The 26939-nt window shown below is 38.1% G+C and overlaps 2 protein-coding genes across 2 annotated transcripts in view; one reads left to right on the top strand and one right to left on the bottom strand.

The window, feature by feature from the left end:
- Nucleotides 1–3777, bottom strand: part of LOC139711199 (SEC14-like protein 2) — a 39642-nt gene extending 35865 nt beyond the window's left edge. The window contains exon 1 of the mRNA XM_071623114.1: nt 3313–3777. Coding sequence (XP_071479215.1) covers nt 3313–3381 — 69 coding nt within the window. The 5' untranslated portion in view covers nt 3382–3777. The remainder of the gene's footprint in view (nt 1–3312) is intronic.
- A 471-nt stretch (nt 3778–4248) lies between these two features.
- On the top strand, nt 4249–22295 carry LOC139711204 (SEC14-like protein 2). The gene is made up of 12 exons (XM_071623122.1): nt 4249–4495; nt 5554–5623; nt 7053–7096; nt 7649–7711; nt 11017–11110; nt 13304–13398; nt 15574–15669; nt 17006–17150; nt 18188–18291; nt 19328–19476; nt 20699–20850; nt 22135–22295. The coding sequence occupies exons 1-12, from the start codon at nt 4424–4426 to the stop codon at nt 22293–22295; spliced, it is 1245 nt and encodes a 414-aa protein (XP_071479223.1). The 5' UTR covers nt 4249–4423.
- The last annotated feature ends 4644 nt before the right edge of the window (nt 22296–26939 follow it).

The raw sequence follows: 26939 nt of genomic DNA, 5'->3' as shown, positions 1-26939 counted from the left end.
TTATAAAACAAATCACAGTGAACAAGGACGATGACATAGCAGCTTAACATTGATGAGAATGCTTGAATGGGTGCCCAAGCAAGAGAACAAAAGAAGAAAGCATGCATAAATTCTACACCTATAGGTGAATTTGTTAAGCAAGTGGAACTGTAAGAGAACTATAATTGTTACATTACTGGAATGTTTAAAGGGACTGTACAGTACTGGTTGAGGTGGGGATTCATCTTTTGAACATTCCTAAGTGAGATAATGAGAAACCTCTTGTGAAATATGAAAGAGCATGTAATTTTAAGAAGGATTTAACGTTTATTTGATGAAAATTGGTTTTCGAATGGCTGAGATATCCAAAAAAGTGATAATAATAAAAGGCGACAGGCCACGCCTTTTATTAGGATCTCTTTGTTTCACCTTGACTTGTTTTTGGATATCTCAGCCATTTCAAAACCGATTTTCTTCAAATAAACTTTTGATACCCCTTAGAATTGCATGCTCTTTGACATCTCATAGAGTGGTTTCTGAATATCTCGCAAAACGTTAATTTAAGCTAAATCCTCACCTCGACCAGAACTGTGCACACCCTTTAAAGGGACTGTACAGTACTGGTTGAGGTGGGGATTCATGTTTTGAACATTCCTAAGTGAGATAATGAGAAACCTCTTATGAAATATGAAAGAGCATGTAATTTTACGAAGGATTCAACATTTATTTGATGAAAAGTGGTTTTCAAATGGCCCACATATCCAAAAAAGTGATAATAATAAAAGGCGACAGGCCACGCCTTTTATTACAAATATGTAGGATCTCTTTGTTTCACCTTGTTTTTGGATATCTCAGCCATTTCAAAACCGATTTTCATCAAATACTTTTGATACCGCTTAGAATTGCATGCTCTTTGACATCTCATAGAGTGGTTTCTGAATATCTAGCAAAATGTTAAAAGCTAAATCCTCACCTCAACCAGAACTGTACACACCCTTTAAGCCTCATATATGTCATCATCCTTGTTCAGTATATGTTTTGGGTTTTACAGAGTACAGCTGAACAATTTGTATTGGTTATCCTGCTCAAGGACCATACTAAATTCCACAGATCTGTACATGAAACAATTGATTAATGCACACACAGTTCTGTACATGTATTACCAAATCTGAAATTATATAAGTATTCTGGAAGCCCCTTTGATGTGAAACCATGAGGTAAGTATAGTATAAATGTAGTACAGAGAGGAGCTCTTTGTGATCCATGCTTTACAGTGTGGCATAATTGGGGGGGGGGGGATTTCTTTTGTTTAATGCAAGAATGGCCAAGAAAGGGATTAGGTACTGAAATGCCAGGAATGCCACAAAGTCTCTCCTTTTTCCACTAGTTAAATTTTCGGTCACAGATCTGCAACTCTTTTGAATAGCAAACATTATTTGATTTTACAGTCCAGTATCCACAGTATTATGTCTGCATAAAATCGCTCCCTTGCACCACACTGAACATTTCACAATATCATGTACTGTAGTACATCTCTTCAACCTTTTTTTCTTGCATGTTCATACAAAACCAGGGGCGGATCCAGGAATTTCATAAAATGGAGGCACCTTTATAAAATTAATGAGGGGCACAAGTGCCCCCTCCCCATTTTTTTTGTTTTTATTTCTTTTGTATTAACACAAAATAAAGAAGGGAGCACACCTGATGCACCCCCCCTTCCCCCCCCCCCCCCCCCCCCCCCCGATCAGCCACTGCACAACAGACTTTTCTGAAAATCTGTTTAGAAATAAATGCAAGGGACCTTGGTGGCTATAGGTCTACATTGCATTAATTTCCCTCAATTTGCTCAACAAGATCACAGAATAAAATGTTACCAGACACATTCACATCTAGCCTCACATTTACTTGTACTCTGTCCTACACTTCATTGCAACATTATGCCCTTACAAAATGGCACAAAGGGTCAAAGGTCACATGTTCTTCTTCCAATCATTTCAATCCATGATTTTCCATTTCAAGAAAAGCAGCCTTCAAATCTGCAGACATCTGAAATTTTGCATCAGTGCAAAGAAAATGATTTTGTAGACTTGCTACTTTCAAAAAATAAAAATCTAAACATTTTTTGCAGTTATTTCAAATCTGAAATAATTTCCTTATTCAACCCTTCAATCCATTTACAGTGTATCTTCCATTGATATCAAATGATGGGGTTCTTCTCAATCAAATAACAAGTACCCTGGTAAGTATGTCAATATCATTTGCAGCACATATCTCACATTGCTTAATGTTTAAACATCACTCCATGTTCAAGTTGAATGAATCAAGAATTCACAAAACAGAGAGGCTTGATCAAAATCACACACATACATAAAGGTTTCCTATGAAGCAGTGATTTTTGTTGCAATCACCCAAAAATGCAAGGTGATGACAACAGCAGACTGTATGTTACAAGCCCCAACCCCCCCCCCCCAACAGTCGTACTCACAAATGTTGCTCTGATTCTTCTCTTTCATTTACAAACAATGAATATTTAATAACCAGCATTTTCACATCAAATTAAATGTCAATGATGATTTATCTGGATGAGTGTTCATGGCTAAATTGTCAACCAAAATCACGATTTTAGAACACCCTTTAGATACAAACTGGTGACTTAGCAGTTGGGATTTTTTTTAACCTGAAAGCCATACACTTACATACGGTAATTTGATTATATATGGTATGCAGTTGTGAGCATTCTCAATACTTAGCTCAACTGTGAAGGCCAGTGACCGTTAAGTATATTCGTCACCTTCATGTTTATTTTGATTAATAGCTCTCTAGATTTCAATCTATTCAATTTTACTGTTTGTTAAACTTTCACATCAAGAAAATAAATAAAAATAAAGTTTCTCTGTACATATAAAGATGTCAGGAGTTGTGTGTGAGAGATTGCAAAATCAATGACAACGCAACGTGCAGTCTCAAACAAGATTTTATCAAGTCTGTCGGTCAATAATCAAGAGGTACAGATTTTAACAACTAATCAACAAGAAGGTTTAAGCAAATGTTGATCGTAATTACTCTGACTAGTAATCAATTCCATTCGAAAAAAGTCTTCAGCACTCATGCACACAAACAGGGAAGGGTTAAAAAAAGTTTCAAAGCTGAGCTGAGTCTGCACTGTGTGGTAAATTTACACTGTAATGTTACTGGCATAGCCTAGTGAATGCAGACTATGTCTATTACAGTAATCAAATTTTAGGAATCCAACTTTACTCGTTAAATAGTATCGCCTTGAGTATCTTATGATCTATGCCAGACGAACGACTGCTGCAAAACCCATGACCATACCTTCAAAAATTGCTCATATTGCTTTGATGTAATTCCAAGCTGTTCCGCTGAAACTGTTGGTGAACTCATGATCGTATGTGCCTCTTATACTTCTGAGTGGGGAAGTCGGGCGTTGAGTGTGGGGGCTAGCTTGAGCAGAAAGAATACTGCACTGGCACAGCACAGTGCACAAAACACGGCACGGTGTCTGCAGTGATGTAATCGCGAAGGACTCACTGAGCACCTCTACCCCTGCACGTTACGTCCGTACCTGGGCGTGGGAACAACAGTGATGTGAGTTTTCCTTGCAATAGAGGCACTCAGGCTCAGCCTTTTACTTAGGTTCCAGTCTCCTCGGTCCTCGGCACTAACTGATTACACACGTCTATTGATTAACTCCGTACCATAAGATCCATAGACAGTTTCCGAACCTCGGTAATCGGGTTGAATGCCAGCGGTTGTGAGAGCAATTGTCCTTGTGCATGTGGAGGAATACACAACGAGAGAGAGGGAGCGGGCTGATCCTGTCCGAAAAATGATGTGTACGTACCGACCGTAGCAGAGGACGTCGAGACCTGCGTGTTCTATTCTCTATCGCAGCTAGCCCACCGCAGATCATCGAAGCGTGAGACGTATTTACAACTAATTGTCTCAATGTAGTCGTTTTGTTGCTTTCTTCAAAATCCATCCCGCACCATAGCGTGCGTAATCGCCATTTTCCCGGGAAAAAATACTTGTAAGTTCCTGCGAAACCACTAACGTTAAGTCCATCGTGTTGACAATCGAATACAGTAAGGGAGAGAGTGAAGGCAAGAAGGTACCGAAGTGCAGTGTACACTAATGATATGAGTAGCAATGTGAACGGAACTAGTTACAGGTCATTTGTGGGAATGAATGGGAATCGCGACTGGTTGTGTCTCAAGTCATAACGTCCGAGGACGACTCCTAATCCTTGTGATATTGTCACTCTTGTCTCTCTACTTCGTTAAGAAACTAGACACTAACTTTCTGATGCCATAGTGACGTCGCTCTCTAACATTTAGTGGATGCTACGTACATTGTACCATTATTTTCGCGCCGCGATTCACAGCAGTGCAGTTGTGGACATTGACAGTGACACTTGGTATGCACGATGTCGATGGCCATGGCTAACTGCAGTCACGAGCTTGTATTGTCGGCAAAACACCGGGATCTGCTACTCAAGGTGAAATAGTTTTCTGTCACGAAGTATCTCAATCTTGACAAAATAATAGCGAGTGACGAAGTCAGAAATATGTAATATTTATGTACTGATTCTTGTCAATCTCAACACTACGTCATCAGTATCATACAGACCGATCTTTCGGTCAACATCAGCATCAGGACATGGGCCTAACCGTTACATGTTTTACTTGGCTAAATTATAATTATCATAATTATCATGCCTTCTAAATGGCCGGCGCCGCGCCACATTTTTAAAAGGGGAGGGGGGGCTCAGTTTTCTGCCACCCACTTCCGCTTTCATCAGCAAACAAGCAAAAAAAATCTGGTGCAATTTATTCTGATTGTTATCTCGTTTATCCTAACGTAACACCATTTTCTCCTTTGAATGGCATAATCTTTGTTAGACAGAAAGATCCGTCTGTCCGGAGGAGTCTTTTATTTTTCTGACATTATCACTCTCCTCCGTGAAGCCCGTGAAGCCAGACGCAGTCTCCGCGAAACATATCCCCAATGACCAGATATAGACCGATCTTTCGGTCAAAATCTTTGTTACTTTTAGACAATAAAATGAGATGGAGAAACAAAGACTGCAATGGGTTAAGCAAGCCATTCGAAACTGAATGTGTAGCAATTTACAGATGGAGGCATGTGTTTACATTACCTGCATGGCTCAGTTTATACCATAAATTGTAGACATGATCATATTCGGGCAATTGTATTCTGGAATACCAATGCTCTTTAATTTTTCCGGGATCGTGTCATGTTTCTTGTGCTTTGTGTGTCCAAATGTAGACATATTTCAGTCTAACCTGTACCAGGATAACATCCTTTTTGTATACTCTCAAATCAGTACATATGTTTTCATTTCTTTTCCATATGTGACAAATTCTAATACATTCCTCGGATGTGCCTACCCCCCCCCCCCCCCTTCCAAATTAATATTCATGGATTTTAGTACTTTGTCTTGATTTCCCTCTCTTAATTACCCAACATTATTCAGGCATATGTTATACGTGTAGTTATATTTTTAAACAAATATATGTCTTTTGACTCTTTAAGTTTCGAGAAAGACTCCAGGACGTCCTCCAACCTGAGCACAATGACTACTGGCTCCTCAGATTTCTTCGAGGTAATATTACCATTTGTCAATTTTCTCTTGGTTTCAATTTATCTGTGTGTTTGTATGTGTGTGCGTGTGCTCACGCACTTGCCAATGGTGGAAAACGAGTACATACACAAGAACTTAACATTTAAACCGAGGACACCCAGCGAACCAAAGACATCCTCGGTTCACAGACCATTCCAGACGGTCTGCTTTTGCATTGAGGGGTACATGTTGTAGGTCCTCAATTAACATTACTGTAATAAGTCCTCGGTTGTATGGTAATATACGAATGAGTCCTTGCTTGACCAGATTTCTACTTACACACAGGTCCTCGGTTATATGGTAAAATTCTTGTTGGTAAAATATGTCCTCGATTTCCACCATAGACGCGTATGTGTGCGTGTGCGCGCGTGTGTGTGTATGTGTTTCATGGGAAATTTCTGCATGCAGTAAACACAGGCCAGCAGTAACATTTGTCAAAATGTACATGTTGGTGGCCTCATGGTAACTGGTAAGGAGCACAGAAAGAAGTACCTAGTTACCTCTATTTCTTTTTTCTTCTTCTTTTTCATTCTTTTATGCTACCCTTGAGCATTTTGTAGTTTTGCAAAGAGGTTTGCAATTAACCCCTTCTTTACTGGAACCTGGTAATACATTATATAGTAACAAGGTCTACCATGTTCCCAAAAATGTAAACAAAACTGTCTGCATTCCTGGCCTAAATTCATGTAAATTTGTGTTATGCTGCCCAGAAAAATGGCTTTGATAAAACAATTAGAGTTTTCTCTACCAATATCTGCTCTCTTCCTATTTGAAAACTGTATGTACATGTATCATTGCCTGATTTACCTTTTTCTAATGAAACGAAGATGTACATATACATATTCAAAGCGATCAAGGCTTACATGTAGCTCAGTAGAGTCTGATTTTCGCTGACCCCATTCAGGTGCCTCTTTCGTGCATAAAAAAAAAAGAGGTTGTGAGCCCATCAGAGCACGCTCTTTTCATACCTTGCACCCAATTGATATTTTCATTGTTCGATGGCACAGGTATTTAGTTGACCATGGAAAGGGGATGCATGTACAATGTCCGCCTACCTCTTGTGTGCTTTCGCACAGGTGGATTACCAGCCTGTCCACTTGCAAAAAGAATCTCATTTGGGGGCATTGATGGATCTCAGAGAATTGCAGAAGGAATGGGTTAATATATATGTCACACTAAGTGCAGTCACTCTGAAAGGAGCCAGGAAAAGAAAAGGCTGTCAATTATGAATGTTTCAGTTGTTGCTGCAGTGAGTGGAGTTGTGGCTCTACATGGTGATGATTGCTTACATTAGTATAACATGGGCATCCTATCTACAGAGTCAAGTGTATGTGAATTTGTCTCAATTTTCAGTTTCTTTTTCCCTCTCTATCTATCTATCTATCTATCTATCTGTCTATCTATCTCTCAGCAAGGAACTTCAACTTAAAGAAGTCAGAGAGCATGTTTAGGAAGGTAAGTGGGCTCATGAGCTTTAAAATTGTGCCTTTGTGTTAAAGTTACACAACTAGAACTCATCAGTTTGATTTTTGCATGTCTTTCTTTTTTATGTTGACTTATAAATCCATTTTTCTGCTTATATATATGCCAGTGAACCAGGTTAATTTGATATGCAGACTTTTTTCCTGTTACTTGAAAATAGGCACCGTTTCGATATGCCTGGGGGAAAAAAAAATAGTCTACCAGTGTAGATGTCGTCAATAAAACAAAATTGCCATTATCTGTCTGGAATATTATGAAGGATTTTTACGTAAAGTTGATGCAAGCACCAAAGTATTTGCTATGGCAGTGGATTTCTATGAGTTTTGTTGTTGGTTTTTAACATTTACTTTGAATGCAGTGAATAACCTTCAGTGATTTTGCTAAATACTGTCAAACAGATATACGTGTACTTTGCAACTGTCAAAGGGCAGTAAGTCAATACTGCATTGAAATAAACATTTTGTACTTTTTTTTTTTGGTAACACTTCAACCCTTCTTATTATCTTCACCAACATGTTTTGTCAGAATGTACAGTGGAGAGCAGAGAATAAAGTCACGTCAATAGAGCAAGACTTTGAAGAGCCAGAGGTAAGACCTGTATGTATGCACTGAGGTGGGGATGAGCATTATTTGGTACATACTGTATACACTCATATATTTCTCAAATCTAAATTTTCGTGAATTGGGAATTCCCGACGATTTCGCGAGCGGTTAAATTCGTGATCGTGGAGTCCTGTACTGAACGGGGAAATATATGTACACACATACGTCACATTCACATTGGGATCAGAGTCAATATTTTCATGTGCCTTTAATTTTGCGAATAGCACCTGACTCGCGAAATTCACAAAAATAAAAACCTCGCGAAATATTTGGTGTATACAGTATTTGGTACTACATATGTGACTGTGCATCACAAAACCCACAAAAAGTTGCATAATCCAAGTGTATGCGAGGACTCAAAATAGGTGATATGGGTCAACCCAGTCTATCTTTGGTTTTTCATATTTTCTGAAAGAGCAATTCTTCTGCTTAAATCTAAAATTTGGGATTATAAATCACATGGGAAATAATATTTTTTCAGTTTTCTAGGACATTTGTGTAGACTAGTGTGAAAAGGTATGTCTGACCTGAGAGACGCTTTTATATTTTTTCAAAACCTTTTACACACTCTTTGCTTTCAACTCTAATGATTTGTGAAAAGATAGTGTCACTGCATTGAAAGTTAGTAGAAGTGATGAATAGAATGTGCTGATAAAGTATGCACAATTTTGGCTTACATTGAGATAATCTCTTCAATGTGGTTGCTATGGAGTTTTACATCATGTTTTGTTTTGTATTGTTTTTTGTCCCATTTATTGCACAGAGCACAGTATGATGAGATTAAGCCTTTGAATAGTCCCTATAACCTTCAAAGCCTCTTTTCTCAGTAAACACTTTTTCAGTGTGTCCTTTCTTGTCATTATTTAGATAGGTTAGGGAAGCCTTCTTGTATTGAAACTTAGAGTCTGCTCTTTCAGAGTCTGCTTTAACTAAAATTCCCCGTCTGCTGACTTTTTGGTGGTTTCGTGATGCAGGGTTGTATATGTAGTATTATGCTGAAAGTGAAAAGATGGTATCTACCAGTAATGTAATGTGACTCGCATCTCATGTGATATAGCTATAGTCAAACTAAATAGGTTGGCAAACTTGAAGAGTTTGTTCTCTCTGTGGCATGCTGAGATGAGAATGTCTGGATGAGAGTCTCCGTATATGCTCTTCTCTTTTTTTTAACTCTCCCAAGATTGCAATAAGCATTAAATCAACTCCTTCCCCCCCCCCACCCCCTCCTCCTCGCCTTCCATATTTTGCATACTGATTCCCATAACTCTCCAGATTTCAAGATTCTCCCATGATTAGGACTTTGTACCATTCAAATCTTAACACAGGGTTAGATATCAACTTTACTCTGAAATCACCCTAACCCATTACAACTATATTAAGTGCAATCATTCCACACCCTTGATGATACATAGGCTTTAGCAATATATTCATGTTTTCATTATCATATTTTTTCTGCATGAGAGATTATTAGCAAAATGTTTGGTTATTAAATGTGAGTTCTAACATCATTGCTACTTCAGAGTCTCACCAGAATGACTGAAATACCTACTTGAAAGTATAACAAAGAAAGCAGAAAATGTTATGTATATGGGTTCCTTTTGTGTGTGTTTTGTGTGTGTTTTGTTTTGTTTTTGTTTTTTGGATGTGTAATGTTCAGACATCTTGTTAAGATGTGAATCGATTATGACCAGTGACTGCAGCTGCAATAATCATATCGAGCACTATTGTTATTTTTTTCACTGATCTACTTTCAGAGGCTTCTTTTTATGCAATGATTTCATATAAAAGAATAAAGCATGGACATATCTTCGTCATATGTGAGGGATGAGGCAGGATATTCCATGATACATTTTGATGAAATATTAACACTAAAATTGCAATGTATGTTTTACTGTGAGCTTGTAGTATACAATTTAATGCATTTAATGTGATGGTGGCTTTCACTCTTTGTATTCCTGATCTAGTAATAAGTGATAAGTATTCTTCATGGTATTGTTATATATGTACATATATGTGTTTATATACATAGAATGTTTATATATATATATATATATACACATACAATGTATATATTTATTTATTTATTCATTTATATTCATTCTATGTCTGCTCTCTACATTTCACATTTTGAACAAGAATTTCACAGATTATCAGATGTAGACCATTATATGATGCTCTCCTTGGCTTGTAAAATTGAATGTCAAAGTTAATCATAGGCACCGCCTGTTAAATCAATCTCATTTGTTATCGTAATTACAATGGAGAGATATATATGCAAAGAGCACACCCTTGCAAAGGATCTTTACTAGTAGGCTATATGCATATCATAGTGCATCTGGTAGATAGACCGTGAATTTTGCAGTTCATTGATTTGATTGAAATCGGGGGATCAAAGGCCAATTACATTAATCGATAGTCAGTGTACAGCGGAAGTTATTAAAGAATTTAAAAAAAAACACACCAAATAATCTACTCCCGTGAAGATAATAATTTTAATTCTGTTAAAAGGTATCATACAGTCTTTCTTATCAGATTTCATTTAAAGCTTATTTTTACATAAAGCTCAGGAAAATTATCAGAGAAATGGGAATGGAATTCCCTGTCTTTGTCATGAGAGAGCTTTTTCACTTTTATCAATTATGTTTGTAGGGGGCCCTTGGTAAACACAATTTGGAAGGCAGTTTTATAAATTTTACCTGAGTCTGCTATTTAGATTTAAAGGTCAATAATATGAATTCGTGGACTGTCATTCTGCCTAACATTAAATAATTGCTAGTATTGTGAACATATTGGTTTCCTAGTATCTGCATCATTTAACCATTTCATTCAGAAGAATACTAGTGTAAGTCTCTCTGAGGGTTCTAATCTTTGATAGCTTATGTTAATATTGTTTTGTTTTTTTAATAAATAACCGAATACTTTGGGCTGGCTTGTCAGAACTAAAAAGAAAAGATAATCCCTTTGGCATGATGATCCCATTTTGCTGTGATCCTCCATTGTATTGTGTATGCATTATACTCTATTGTAACTTTGTGTAATTCAGTCACCGACTGCAATACGATTGAAATAAAACCATTATTGAATTGATTTCAATTCAATTTAATTCAATTCAATTCAATTCAATTCAATTCAATTCAATTCAATTCAATTCAATTCAATTCAATTCAATTCAATTCAATTCAATTCAATTCAATTCAATTCAATTCAATTCAATTCAATTCAATTCAATTCAATGCAATTCAATTGAAAGTCACACTGGCTCTGACAGAATGTCTGTTGCATCTATCCAGGTGCTAAAGAAGTATGGAGTCGGAGGATATCTAGGCCCAGCCAAAGATGGCCGTCCTGCATTCCTGGATCCTACAGGAAATGTGGATTTCAAAGGTGAGTGTGAGCGATATTCATCACACATTGTGATGTCGTACCAGGCTCTATTTCTACTAGTCAGCAGTACACTGTTTGGCCCTATTTATGTGTGTAGGATGATCCTCTATGAATATATTTCATAGTCGGTGTAGCGTGAAGATTGAATTCAGTTTGGAATGCCAAACAGTGAATGAAATTACAATCAATATTGTGTTGGTTGTTGGTCAACCTTGAGGGAACGATAGTCATAATTCTTGCATTTGCACTTTTTGCATATATTGATGTTTGGATCATATCTCTTGGTCTGTAAGACTGCTGAGCTCCCATCATCTCATGGTAATGGTATACATTGGACTGGGCACTTTGCCAAGTATAGTTGGCAATCTTCCGGCCGTCTGCATTTAGAAGCAAAGAAAAAGAGAGGTGTAAAACTTTATCTCTATCTTTTTTTTTTTTTTTATGTTCTTCACTGCTCTTGGTTTTGTAATAACACAAAAAAATTTCCTCTGAATTTCTTATACTGTTCTTTTAGGTAGATACGTGTGTCAATTTCATTATGTCTGTAGTATATGAATGTGTACTAACCAGTTTATTGTTTCATTATGGCTAATAAGCTAAAGTGATATGTTTTAGTCTCTTTGGAGCCAAGTACAATTTTAGGGCATAGCAGTACAAACCTCTGTTATGTAAAATCCCTGGTGCCTTTGCTTTAGTGGTTGTGTTTGTTTGTTTGTTTGTTTGTTTTTAAGAAAATCATATCATTCTTGTCCCTGGTACAAGTTTGAAAAGATTACGATGACAATCAAACACATTTTCTGTGTGAAAGAACATATATTTTTTGGTAGAGGTAACCATACTCGGTACTTGTTGTCTTTTTTTGTAAACAAGACATTTTGACCACACCTTTCCTGGTGTATAGATGGGAAGAGACTCCAACTCTCCATGTTTGAGGCCATTTTGGCAAAACTTCCCGCTCTCCCACTTGAGGCCTAATTTCTCCCTTTCTAGCTTAGTGTGTTTACCATTTAAAATTTAGCTTTTTATTCATCCAAGTTTAGTTTTGTCATTTATGTTAAATAATGAGGCTAAGATAGCACCAGAGAGCATCTTTATCCATAGAACTGGACCCCAGCTGCAATGGCCATTGAGCTTCGAGCTTGTGATGTGCCCTACATACTCATAATATTGTGCCCATGTTCGCACAATCAGTCTCCAGATTGATGGGGGTCCAGGCAGGTGAATCTCTCAAGTTGATGAGATGCTTGGGGGTTGGAGTCTCTGAATGAGTAACTGGTAGGACGCTGAAAGCTATTGTGTTTGAATTTAGTAGCTCACTGTGGTAGCCTTAAGGCTGCGTTCACATAGAAGTATACTATTCGGGTATTCGGGGCTCATTTTCGAGGGCACGCGAATAACTTGAATCGAATGATAGGATTTCCTTACACCGGTTCACATAAGAGGGCACTATTCGAAAGTACCGAATAGTTGCGAATAGTACAGCATAGTGGGAATCGAGCTTGTTCGATTTTCTTGCAGCGTATACCATCTCTCATTTATGAAATAATGACAATTTTGGTCTGGATTTGCCCTTTAGCAAAAATAAGCATGTAGACTGACATTCTGATGCAGTTTAGAAATTGTTAATAAGATTTGCTGTAATGTAGGAGGAAGAAATCCTCACTGCATGGGATGGTGAGTTGCCGGTGCGGGTGATGGTGTACTGGGTGCCCGAATAGTGAATACCGAATACCGAATACCGAATACTTCCATGTGAACGCAGCCTTACAGAATGCTCCCATTGGAAATGGAGTGAGAGTACTGCATGCGATGGTTTGAGTAAAATTACCAGGATAGCGTGATGTTGGAAAGTGCTTTGAGTGCCACGATGCAGTGGAAAAGTGATGGAAGAAGAAAACCTGCTATTATCATCATTCTTTAAGACTCTGTCCTTGCTACTTTGCAACCTGTTATAACATGCAGTTCTAATGGCATTTTTAAGTGGTGGATGTGAGGGGATCAGAGGGTGAAAAATATGGTATGTCAAATGTGTATCAAGCTCAGTTGTCATATGTTCAAGCATAGTTTTCAGGAGTGAGATCCAGAGGCAATGGAACAAGTGATGTTGTGAAACCTGAATACCATTTGTTCATGTTTTCTAACCCTCCCACTTCCCCTCCTCCTCCTTTATCGCCACCGTGCCCCAATCATCAGGTCTGCTTCACTCCGTCCCAACGTCCGACATGGTTAAGCTGTACATCAAGACACTGGAGAGGCTTCAGAACGCTGTCATACAGCAGACGGAAAAGGTGGGGTGCTGGTGGAACAGATCCTCTGCTGGGGGGTTGGAACTCCATTAAAGGAGAGCTCTGGGCTCTGTTTAATGAAGAGTTACAGTTGATTATATCTATAGTTGATTTCTGTCTTAAGTCTATGACAGCCTGTGTGGTAAGGGAATTTATAATTGATTATATCTCGATTGATAAAACGGGGCCCTGGATGATTTTCAGACTTTAACAATTCAACAACTATAAATCAGTTATACTGGGTACAGAGTTTCAAAATTCATTGTGAGTGGGATAAAGAATATGAATGTCTTCATAATTCATAACAAATCACAATGAACAAGGATGATGACATGGCAGATTCACCATAAGAATACATGCATCAATTCTACACAGGTGAAGTTGTAAAGCAAGCGGTATTGTAATGGAATTATATTGCTACATTTCTGAAATATGTGAGCCTCCCATGTCATCATCCTTGTTCTGTGTGATTTGTTTGGAGTTTTTCATAGTATTGGTTTCGCTGCTCAAGGACTACAAAAAATTCCACAAATCTATACATGGAGCTGTCGATTCATGTACTACATGATACGCAATTATGAATATTGTCTGGACTTCTCCTTTAGCATCAGAAATATGTGGTCCCACCCCCTCCCCTCCACCATCTTGTCTTGATCCAAGGGTCAAGTGGGATGTAGATTTTGCCCACTAGAGTCTGATGGATGGTCTCTAGGCTGTGGGTCATCCAATCATCTGTCTCCCTATTGTAATCATTTCACATCAACAAGCTTGAATAGAAGAGGATATGTGCACAACCACTCCGCCAAATTGAGGTCTAAAGTACATAATTGCAGAGCGAAGAAAAGATGCACAAAGACACGCACACATATCCCCATGTCAGCATGTGCTGTCATGTTGCTCTCTTTCCTTCATCCACTTTCCTTGTGACATCATTAATACTTGAAGAAATGGATATGAAAGCAGAGTTTAATTCTTTGAGGACAAGTTCACCTTAATATATATGTGTAGGTTGAGTGAATGCAACAATATTGGTAGAACACATTGGTGAAGTTTGAGGGAAATCGGACAATTGTTCAAAATTTGCATTTACTCGGTCCACAAAATTTATATTAACCCATTGAGGACGGGCTGATACTGCTACAACTCACATTTTCCATAGACACCTGCCTGAGCATACTCGGGACTCGTCTTCAACGGGTTAAGGTGAACTTGTCATTTAAGAGTGTCAGAGACGGAAAGACAGAGATACAGATAAAAGAGGAAAAAGGCAAAAAGTACATATTGAAAGTGCCCTAAACATCCAAGTCTGCTTTTTTGTTATGTATGCTCATCTTAAACAGTCAGTGGTTATAAAGAATGGGCTTTTTTAGTTTGCTGCGATGTTAATTTGACTCGATGCACTCATAGAGTAGGAGTTTGTATTATTTCGTAGCTGAGTGATGTACCCAGTTTGCAGAGAACTCTCTTTCACTTAATCAAAATCACCTCCTATTCCTGTTATTTCATTAACCTGTTGCAGACGATCTGATTTTGCTATAACACACATTTCCCATAGACACCTGCCCGAGTATACTCGGGACTCGTCTTCAATGGGTTAGAGTCACTGGCTCTGACAGTAATCTATGAAGGAAATTTTTTATTACTTCTTTGGGTAGTATGGCATTCTGTAAAACCGGGAATTTTTGCGTATTTCATGCAACATGAAAGTAGCACGATATGAAAGCTAGTGAATTTTTGGGTTGTTGCATGTAATACTGGTTAACCTTTTGATTCCATGGAATTAAAAACATGCGAAATTCATCTTTACCCAACTGAGCATGAAAAGTTACCCATGAGAAAATTTCCCTTGTAATGTCATCACTTAAAAAAATGTATGTTCTAAATGACAGCTATCATGTTATATTCTTGACTGTGTATATGCCTATCAAATCAATGGTTTCTTTTTCCACCAACATACTTTTTACTGCCCAAGGTATGTAACAATATCTTATCCAGGACATAAGAAAGTGCTATTGTTAATTTCCTAAATTGGCATTGTCTTAGAGGATATGCATTTAAAGAAGACAGTACCACTTGTTCTTGTATGCACCAATGGTTGTTACTGAAATTAAAAACCTTTGAACATGCATCCAAAAAATGAAGTTACACTCTCTCTTCTTTTTTGGTGTCTTTCTGCAGCTGAACAGACAAATTGATGGAATCTACTACATTGTCGATCTGGAGAACCTGGGTCAACACCACCTGTGGAAACCTGGAGTGCACCTCTTTACAAGTGTGAGTTTATGGATGGAAAATTGTATCATGTTTCTTTTTTTGTGTGTATTTATCTTAGATCTTCACTCGTTCTAGTTGAGAGGAGAAATGCAATTACTGTAAAACATGATATTTTCGCAGCATGAATTTTTCGCGAATTGGAACCGACAGCCTTTTTCGTGGCATGAAATTTTCGCGAAGTACCACTGGCGTTCAATGCATATAGTGTAAACAAGGACTTTCGCATGCATTTTAATTTCACGAATCTTGGCGCTCGCGAAATTCGCGAAATTAAAGTGCACGCAAAAATTCCTCGTTTTACACATGTGAAAGGATCAATGTAACTGTGATTCTAATTTTATGAGGTATTTGGACTCAAAATTGTGGGATCGTGATTTGATTTGAGACCAGACGTTACTTGATATCTTTGAGTTCAGTAAGCCTTGCCTATTTCAGCTGCCCCTGCCCAGCTACCCACCCCCCACCTTGGGCTTTCTTAAAAGCTGAGAGTTAACCTGGTTGAGCCTGGCTTCACTTTAAGCTGCAGGTGCTCCAGAGAAAGCCCTGCCTAGTATAAGGGGCGTGCCTACTATCATTGATGCATTCCCTGTGGAGGGGTACAGGCTACAGATAGAAAAGCAGAATGAGAACAGTTCTTATTTCAATGGCCCAGACAAACCAAAATGTATCCAGACATACTTCTAGCAGTGAACGTTGACTGACTGATCAAAAGATTGAGTGTTCCCTCATTCTATTCTCACCACCATCTTCAAGTCAATAGTTTCTAGGGCATCTTAGTCATGTCACAATACTGTATGAACTGACAGGAAATATAACCAACTCTTCAGCATGAGTATAGATAGCCTGTCAACATGGATGATTTCAAAGAGTTTCTACAATTTGGAGAGCTGATATTCTTTTTGACATCCTCTGACTGATCACTTACTTCTTTTGCATTTCAGGCAGATAACTGAACATCATTCAATTTATATCATCTCAGCTTTTATTTCCAATAGCACATAATTCTTTCAAATACAGTTATTACAAGAAGTCTATGCAATACAAAATATATATGAACATGTGTTTGTAAACAGAAAAGAAAAATTAGCAAGTGCATAACATATATTAAAAGGAACAAAATCATTGTGTTGTTAGAAAAGAGAGGCCCCTGTTAAAGGCAAACTGGTAGAGATGTGGGCCACTTACTACAGAAATGTAGGCTGGTAGTTGTGCTGCTTTTCTTTTTCTTGCCTGCTGTTACAAAACTTAAACAAAGGTGAAAACTGTACATGGATGGATGGATACAAAATCAAAGGGGACAAAGATAAAATGTCTAAAACTTTGTTATATTCTGCAGGTGACACAACTGTGTGAGCAGCACTACCCTGAGCTTCTCCACAGAATCATCGTCGTCAGAGCTCCACGGTTATTTCCACTGGCGTACTCAATAGTTCGGCCCTTCCTCAGTGAGGAGACACGGAACAAGATCACTGTCCTGAAAAGTAGGTCATTTTCGGTATCGGGTTTACACCACATCATCGGCAAAGAAAGAAATTTTGAATTCCTCGTGCTTTTGACAACAACAACAACATCCTCTTTATCGAGGGTAACCTCTTCAGTGTTAGCACTGCTTTTCCAAGAGGGCCCTGCCATTGTTATTACTAAAGCATTGGAAGGTACCCATTTTTAATATCTCGATTGAGAGCGACACTTTGCGTAGAAATGTCTTGTCCAAAAAAGTACTGTAAAAATTGAAATTTGTGCACATTTTGTCAAGCATGATACTAGCATGAAATTAAAAGTTTGTGGATATTTTCGTGTGTGATATGTAATGATATTTAATCTCTTTGATATGCGGAATTAGTATATGCAAAATTGAATTTTCCCAGCTAAGCGCAAAAGATTACTTGCACAAGAATTTCCGCTTTTACAGTAAGCTCTTGGCAGGACTTGAACTGACAAAATTTAGGACCTCCACTCCAAAGTCAAGAGTCTTATCCACTGTACTTCAGCTATTGTCTTGGGTTAGATTAATATGCAGGGGGTAAAATGCATAAACGTCTAATAGGTACAGGTGTAGTATGAAAGTGAAGATGTGGCATTATTACTATTGTTTTTGGGAAGGGAACAAGAAAATTCATTTGATATGTAGCCTTAAACAAAAAAGGGATGTGTCAAATAGAAATAATGAGCATGCTGTTTGTAGGGAACACAGTAAATACAGGTCTTTCTTGATTCTTGCTAGATATTTTGTCTTTTGTATTTCTTGTCAGATATTTTCATTGAGTGGATCAGAATTTTTCTAGCAGAATGTAGATTCTATTTCTTAAACTATTACTGTAAGGGATGTAACAGGCATCTTTAGCACACAAATTTCACAGGATATAATCTATTCAACAACAAGTGTCCAAGTGCCTTCTCACTTGTTTTCGCTGTTATTTCTTTTATGTATTTCTTTTATCTTTTGTTGAACCTTTTTGTTTGCCTGAAGAATCAATGCCAATTAATGCAAAGAATTTATTGTTGCACCTGTTAACAGATAACTTTGCTGATGAGCTTCTGAAGGTAATAGATGCTGACATGCTGCCCAAGTACTGGGGCGGGAACATGATCGAAGATGGCGACCCGATGTGCCCAGGAACTGTAAGTTAATTGTTTTCTGTGTACCAGTATATGTGCATGCATAGATGTGCACACATATTTCTATTAATATTTTGGATCAAAAATTTATCCTGTAGTGATTGTATGCATTTTCAACTATTTCAGAATGTTGGAATCTTTGACCTCCATGGCATACTATTTGAAAGATGATATAACTTCTTTTGTGACAACATTTTCCATATAGTACACTATTTTTGAAATGATGTCACAGTATATACTTGTGAAAAACAATCAATTTTCCCCAAAAAAAAACACAACAACAACAACAACAACAACAACAACAACAACAACAACAACAACAACAACAACAACAACAACAACAACAACAACAACAACAACAACAACAACAACAACAACAACAACAACAACAACAACAACAACAACAACAACAACAACAACAGCAACAACAAACACGTATTCAGCAGCCAGTCAAGAATTTGAATGCCTGCCATGAGCAACCCATGCGGGGTCATAGCTGCCATGTTTTCCAATTTCCAATCACTGGCTCTTTGGGCAGAAGAGAACCATCTTTCGATAGGACATAAATTTGGAAACAAAATCAGTTGTCTGAGTGATGGGAAGACATTGATGTCCATTAATAGGCAATTTTGTTATGTATAAGTAGCATTTTGCTTGTTTTTGTATTTCATTGTTCCGATAAGTTATCGTGTTTGATTATCATATGGTTGTATATGCACTGTTCATGCTGGTTATGTTACAGCGCCATGAGCGTCATTTTTTATGGACTTCAGTGCTTTACAAGAGGCCACTATTGTTATAATTATTATCAGTTTGGTCAAACATGCAGACCCAAACAATTCAAATATGGGAATTTTATCGCCCGAGTCAAATAGTTCCATCTTTGACTCGGGCAATATGATTCTAGTCCAGGCAATAAATGTTGTATCCCCCTCAAGGCCAGTTCGTATTATATTATTATCACAGCCTACATTATCATCCAATACATGCCAACTGGACCTTCTAACATCACCAAACAATGATATATATCTTCCTTTAGATCAAACTTGGAGGAAAAGTGCCAAAGGAGTACTACTCAACAGGTCGCCATCTTTCCATCGACGCATCACAGATGACGATTAAAGAGATAGCGCGAGGAGGAACGCTACAACTCACATACAGGACCACACAGTGCAATAGTGTTCTCAGGTGTGCTTGGAGAAGAGATCATTTCTAAGATTTATGAATAGACAGAACGAACAGTTGACAGCAAATTGTTTGGATGAATGTTGGTTCTCAGAGGGGGTCAATCACAACTGCTTAAATGTGATGCAGTCTGAATTGCTTGTGAGTTAGCCACTCTATGCATAAACTGTTTCAGACTTTGAAGTTCTGCTATTTTATGTAAAGGTAGAAAAGCCATTTTGAATTCATGCTTGACCAAATTCATTGTCATGAATCATATCAAACATCAGATTAGATCGTTTGTTACTGTTGACTGACATAATTTTATGACAGCACTCTTGGATTCTCTGAAATTCAGAGATGATATCAAAAACAGTTGATGGTTGTTGACTAAAGCCTACCACACACTACATGACCTGAGGCCGTACGTCCTTCCGACTGTCGGTTTGACGTCTTCAAACACCAAAGTGTCAGATTGTAGTACTACGTCACATGACCTGGTGGGAAGGTTTAGCATGTTGAATCTTTTCAGTGGTCGTGCGTTTATAGCTAGCTAGCTGCTAGCTGCGCTCGTGCTGTGTGTTAAAGCACATGGGAGGCAGGTTGCAGGTCCTAAGGTCAGGTCGCACAGTATGTGTTGCCAGGTTGCATGACATAGTCTCATGGTCGGAAGGTTGTACCACCTTAGGTCGTGTAGTGTGTGGTGGGCTTTATAAACAATAGGTTGACATGGAGTATTTGCACTGTAATGAGGATTTCAGAATATTTTTTGTTGTTGAACAATCAAAGGGAGCTTTGATGTACACTTACAACATTTTATTAATGTTCATGTGAATTACCACAAGCACCATTATTGGGTGTGGATATAGCATTTTTTTTTTTTGCTGTTCCATTTTTAGTGGATTTGAATCATTAGGACACTCAGCTATCTTAATAGTATGAGTTGCACATTCCCTCCATTGATAATTTATAACATTGTTATGCCAGTTTGCTTTAGTCAACCTTGTCTTTAAATGTGCTGTAAAGAATCACTACATTAAGGTGCTATCGCTCATGGTTGCATGTTTCAGGTGTTTGACATTCAACCCTTTTTGTTTTTGTTTTCTTCTTTTTTTCCACCCTTCTCTCTCCCCTTACCTCTCTCCCTGCTGCTTTTTCTCCCCCCCCCCAAAAAAAAACCACACACACACACACACACACACACACACACACACACACACACACACACACACAAATGTCCCTACAGGTATGAATTCCGAACAGAGCATCATGATCTGGCATTTGGGGTGAAGAGAGTTGGTGATGACGGGAGCAAAGCGGCCATCGTGAAGACGCAGCGGTACAGCTGCCATCTCGTCCCGGAGACGGGAGAGCTCATCTTGGAGGAGCCAGGCACATGTGAGTGAGGGGGAAACCTCTGATGCTTTGGTGTGATGGCTTTGGTTGGAGGAAGGGGGGTGGGGGAAGAATTCAAGGAGGCGGAGAGGCTTGAAATTTATGACACCACTGCTGATGTCAATAGCAGTGATGACACACATTATAAGAAACTCTAAAAAGTTCATCTTAGGGGGGTTCACACGTACACCAATTAGTGGGATACAAATTTCAAGATTTGCATCGCAATCGCAATCTCGAGATTTTTGCGCGTGTGGACACAAAAAACCCGAAAATGAGCGCGGTCAGCATCGCGATGCTAATCCTAAGAAATCTCGTGCTAATTTGCCCCGTGCCGGTACGTGTGAACGGTTGGGTTTAGAATCTCAAGTTTTTATATCCCATCATGCAATGCGCACATCACAACAGCGAGGCCTCTGCGAAGAGGTCCTTAACCTCTTTGGTGCCCCACAACAACAGCGCGCGAACCACACCACTGACGCACAAAAAACAATGGGCAAAGAGAAGCGCAGGCAGTGAAGCGCGCTGTGGGACCCAGTTTGCAGGTTTGGCTGTTATCTCGATCGGCAATTAGCGGGATAATTCTGTGTGTGTGAACAATTGCAAAAAATTCAAGATTCCGAGCGCAATCACTATCCCGCTAATTTGGAGCGTGTGAACGGTTGCAAAAAATCTCGAGATATGGAGCGCGATCATCATCCCGCTATTTTGTACGTATGAATTCAGCTAATGTGTTCAGTATGATTATGGTGATGGCAATGTTTTAATGATGCTTTCAAAATGTGTACTGTAGTATGTTGAGTTAACTTGTTGACAATTCTGACAAATTTAACGATTGATGCTATATTGTAAGTGAAAAACAGAGTGAGCAAAGTGGCGGAAAAATAATGGTGATAAATAAGTTTGGCAGTGAAGGCTGTCATGTTATCATTAGACCAAATAACGGGTTGTTTTCATCATTAGTGGAGTTATCTGTAACACAAATGTAGTGTGATGGTTTTAGATGGCAAACAGAAAGCAAACAAAAAAAATTGTGTCCACATTATCTACAGGGAATAGTCTTCTCATCCTTACACAAACAAGGCACAACGTGTCACAACAGATCTCTGTCATTTCAAAAGGGCGAAGAAAGCAAGACATGATATCAATCTGTTGTTTCAGAATTTCCCCCATGAAATGGCAATCAAAATACAAAAGTGATGGTTGTCTTTTCATGACCTGCTCTGTGTGTGGTGTTGTAACTGCCTGTTTTAAGTCTGTGAGATTTAATGTTTCACCTTCTTGCAGACGTGGTCAAGATGGACAACAGCTACAGCTGGGCACGCAGCAAGAAGCTGAGCTACTGGATCGAGCTGATGGAGCCTGACGTCGAGGGAGAGAACCAGGGGGACAACGATGAGGAGGATGATGACGAAGAAGAAGAATTTGTGGCCGCATCGGAGGGATGAGCGATTTCACCTTTGCTATGAAAGAAGACCTCTGTAACAATTTCAGGGAAAATGAATTCAAGTAAGACATCTGGTGCTCTTGGTCTCTGATAATGTTCTATTCAAAGCCTTCTGGATTTATCTTTTTGGCAAAGATACTATTTATAAGCTGGATTGATAGATACAAATCGAAAGGAGAGATGGGTAATGTGTGTTTAAGAGTTACAAGTTTTACTGATTGCTTGATAGGAATACGAATTGAAATTGAATGGAAGAGGTAGACTCAAGTGTGCATATAAAGTGTGTGTACAGTGGACTCCCATTATAACCAAGTCCTCGGGACCAGCAGTTTTCTTTCATTATATCGAAATTTCGTTCTAACCGAACAAATAAACGATAAAAATACATGGAGTGTATAATGTGGCATGAATTTTTTACTTAGTTGTTACCGGAATGTCGTTATAACCGCGTTCGTTATAATGGGAGTGCACTGTACTGACTTTGATTCTAGAGAAGTTAGATTGTGTGTCTTGATGGGATAAGCTCTAGCAGAATGATTTTAGTATACGTTTTCAATAAGCAGCATTATTCAAGCATATATCTTTCATTGTGCATTGTTTTCTTTACTTTTAGGTGTATTTTGTTTCTGAAATATTAACCCACTGATGACTAATCCTTAGCATACTTGGGCAGGTGTCTTTGGGAAGTGTGTGTCATGATAAAGTCTGCTTGTCCTCAATGGGTTAAAGCCAAAACATAGTTCTGGTACGCCTGCAAAAGTTGTCAAATTTCGCTCCCAAATGTGAATGTATGCCTAGGAAATGTGCGGAATAATGCTGTAATAACAAGATATTAGATGGGTAAAGACGAAAATGCGAAATATTCACCAAAAAGGTTCAGTCTCAGAACTTACCCGAACGGGGTCAGGCTAAACTCGGACTCGGGGATAACTCGGCATCGCTTGATGGCGGGCTGAGTTGTATTGGTTGTTCCTCTGGATTGTACAGTGTTGAACTATGGGAACGGCCTGTATAAACTAGCACTTCGCGTTCTGGCTACTCGCAGTAATGGTCCGAGTTGTTAAAACGCGCACATCAAAAAACCTCTTTGGCGCGCATGCAAAATTAGTGTGCGCCTATCAAGCACCAGAGTCCTCTAAAAACAATCAAAGACACTTGATAAACAACAACAAAAATTTCAAAGAGAGCGCATCTCAGCAACTGAGGTGATGTGCATATAGGCGTGAGGACCGCGTGCTGTCCATTTGTTTTGTACAGGATTAGCACGCACTTTCCTGTCTGTTCAGTTAGGCCTTGTTTGGTATTATGCTGTAGAATATGGCGATCACGAACTGCGTGTAAATTGTCTGAAATAGGGTCGAGTTTTCCCTGAGACCGAGTTAGTCTGGATCCTTCTGGAATAAAAGTTGGTTATCTGACTTTCATTATTTTTCTCAAATACTCCAAAACGACTCATCATCCCGGCAAATCGCGTCAGCCAGATAAGTTTCTTTGTAGACTCTTGCGATATATTGCAAGCAAATATGAAATGGTGCCAGACAGGTTCTCAAGCCCTTACAAAAAGTATGTTTTCACTTTAATTGCATGATGTTCTAAAATGTCAAGGAATGTCTTATATGCTATGCACAAAATATCTATGTTTGTAAATAATGTGGACAATCAATTGATTAAGTTATTATGTTTTTATGCTTACAACCTAGAGGTTGCCAGAGCAATATGTTTGTAGGTTGTCAATCAGTCTGTCCGTCCATTGCAAATTTCATAAACATGATCTGAGAAAAATCACTAAACAGATTCTTTTGGTGTGTGCCTTGTTCAGATATGCTACATGAGATGTAGATGTGCTCATAGTTTCGGTGTTTTCTTTGTCAAAAATTCCTCGAGGTCAAAAGTCTCAAAACTTTGATAAAAATGGGGTTTTTCAGCTGTAACTTCATTCAGGAAGTCTGTTGATGATAAAAATTTTTGTAGGAGGGATAGAAATAGTCCCATTTCATAATAGTTTGGAAAAGTTACATTCAAACATCATGGTAGCTTTGCCGTTACAAAAAAAAAAAAAAAAAGGCTGTAATTTCACGTTTTGGCTTCACCTAGCAATCTCCAGTGGTGATGTACTGTAAAACAAGGAATTTTCGCGTGCAGTTTAATTTCGCGAATTTCGCGAGCGCCAAGATTCGCGAAACTAAAATGCACGCGAAAGTTCTTGTTTACACTATATGCATTGAACACCAGTGGCACATCGCGAAAATTTCATGTCACGAAAAAGGCTGTCAGCTCCAATTCGCGAAAATTTCATGCCACGAATATATCATGTTTTACAGTATGTTGGTCGACAGAGAAAAGTAGTAATATTGACAAGTGTTCATGTGAATGCCATAGTTGTGAAAGGTCAAAATTCATGGTCAAAGGTCACATATAAATGTTATTATATCACCCTGATTTCAGCTAGGAATGTCCAATGGCAATATACCATGGGAGGAAGGATAGAGATAATGAATTGCCTTAAATGATGGGTGAATGTGAATGGTCAAGTCAGATGTCACCAAAAAGTAATTTTCTGGCTGGTCCAGTTTGTCAATTGTGTAATTATGCAATCAAATTGACTTTTGTGAATGCATGGGCATAAACTCCTAATTAATGCACCTACTAAATGAACCTACTAAAGCATCCTAATAAATGCAGCCTCTTCACATTATTTTGAATGGATTCATTTTTTTTTTTATATAAATGTCCTTTTTTTAAAGACCCTATGTGCAATGTCTATACAGTATTGTATGTTCCCATAGGTGTTTGCTGGGATGCATTTATGTATGTATGCACTATGTATGTGTACGTGTGGCTAATATATGCCCGATGGGCTTTCCAAATGTTGTTCTTTCGTGCTCTTTCTGCGTTATCTCTGGGTTTACGACTGAGACAGTGAATGAGAAAAGTGCCTCATCATCTTGTCCGGTAATATACATGTACATTGATAATGTCCGTATCTGGATTTTTTTTTTTTTTTTAAGAAAAAGAGAATTCATGTTTTGTAATCCAGGCTTGACACCAGTAAGGACTTTGCCACAAAAGGAAAATAAAAAAGAATTAATGTACACATGTTCTCACAAGTGCTAAGCACAAAAATTCATGCATCACCTGATACCTTTGTTGTTTTTTTCAGTGTATTTTTTTGTGTATTTGTTTTCTTATGTATATAGTGGTCCAAAAAGATATCCAGCATCCATTCTAATGTTGCCTTGAATATTTCACTCCATACTACTTCTGTATCTTCCCAAAAGAGTAATTCTGTATGTGATTGTAAAAATGTATTGGATTGTTCAGGTAAATGAGAATCATACAATGTACTGTTGTTATATTGATCATGGTTATAATGAAATTTTGATTCAGTGAAGTAAAAATGCAGGACCCAAAATTATCATCTATTTATTTCTATATACTTTATAAGTTTAGCCATTATAAAACTGTTATATAGTGGGGGGGGGGGGGGAATAATGGTTTGGAGGACTTTGTTATATGTGAGTTACCTGTACTTGGTTTATTATGTTAATGTTAAAAAAAAATGCATAATCCATTTTTTTCTCTCTCTTTGCATTGATAGGAGGTGAAAGATGAATAATGACATAATTAAAAAAAGAAAAGAAAAGAAAGAAGGATAGAATAATAATGATGATAATACAATTTCTACAGCCCCATTTTCCATTCTGATTGAATGCTCAAGGCACTTTACACCAGAACAAAAAGACTTATTTATGTTTGAAAGATATGAAAGATATTTATGTTTCTAATTTGCAGTTCCAAAGTGTTGCTATCTTAAAGGAGATATGAATATGTTTGCTCTTCTGGCAGTCATTATCATAGAGATAGTCAGTGAATTGCCATACCTGGAGGCTGTGATAAGAGCTTCTGTGCGTCTGTAATAGTATGCCTCTGTGGATTATCAGTGGCAGCCCAAATGAGAGATCAATGTACTGTTTACACCATACATTTTGCAGGGTTTTCAGTTTCTAGAATTTTGTGATGTGGGTGCTATTTGTGAATTGTGCACCATGAAAAAATTATTAATTTTGATCAGGACATGGATGCAACATTTATATGTACTGTTCTCTGTCCATTACTGTATTTTATGATCACAGAATCAACCGCTCACAAAATTGTGGAAAATTATTCTTGCTAAGTATATGGCATATTATATACAGTATCCCATTTGTCATCTTACCCCACTGAGAAATAGAAGTATGGGAAGCCAAATGGTTAAAGGGTAATGTGAAAAGACAATTGCATTAAGATTTTAAAGATGGCTAAGGGGGTGTTGCAAGAAAGTCGAGTTGCAATCAATTGCAGGATTTGCAGTAGATTTGGGGGAGTTGCATTTAATTGCAACTTTCTTGCAACTCCCCCTAAGACTTCACACACATGTGAACATAAGCCAAAGAAAATCTTTCTGAATGTCAATTTAGAACCATCAGATGGGTATTGCAACAACAACAACAACAAAATAAGAAAGAAATAATTATCCTTCTTAAATAAATGAGTCATTTTCTCAGAGATTCATTCATCTTTCAATCCCAGGACCACCATAATGGGTCAGTTGTAAAGACAGTGTAGTGTTATACTCATTGCAGTTCATGAAAGAGCATTGTATAGG

The sequence above is a fragment of the Diadema antillarum genome, unplaced genomic scaffold (genome assembly GCF_040938485.1).
Source record: "Diadema antillarum isolate AM-2024a unplaced genomic scaffold, OU_Dant_1.0 seq00001625_RagTag, whole genome shotgun sequence".
NCBI classification, from domain to species: Eukaryota; Metazoa; Echinodermata; class Echinoidea; order Diadematoida; family Diadematidae; genus Diadema; species Diadema antillarum.
This window is presented reverse-complemented; position numbering and strand designations above follow the sequence as displayed.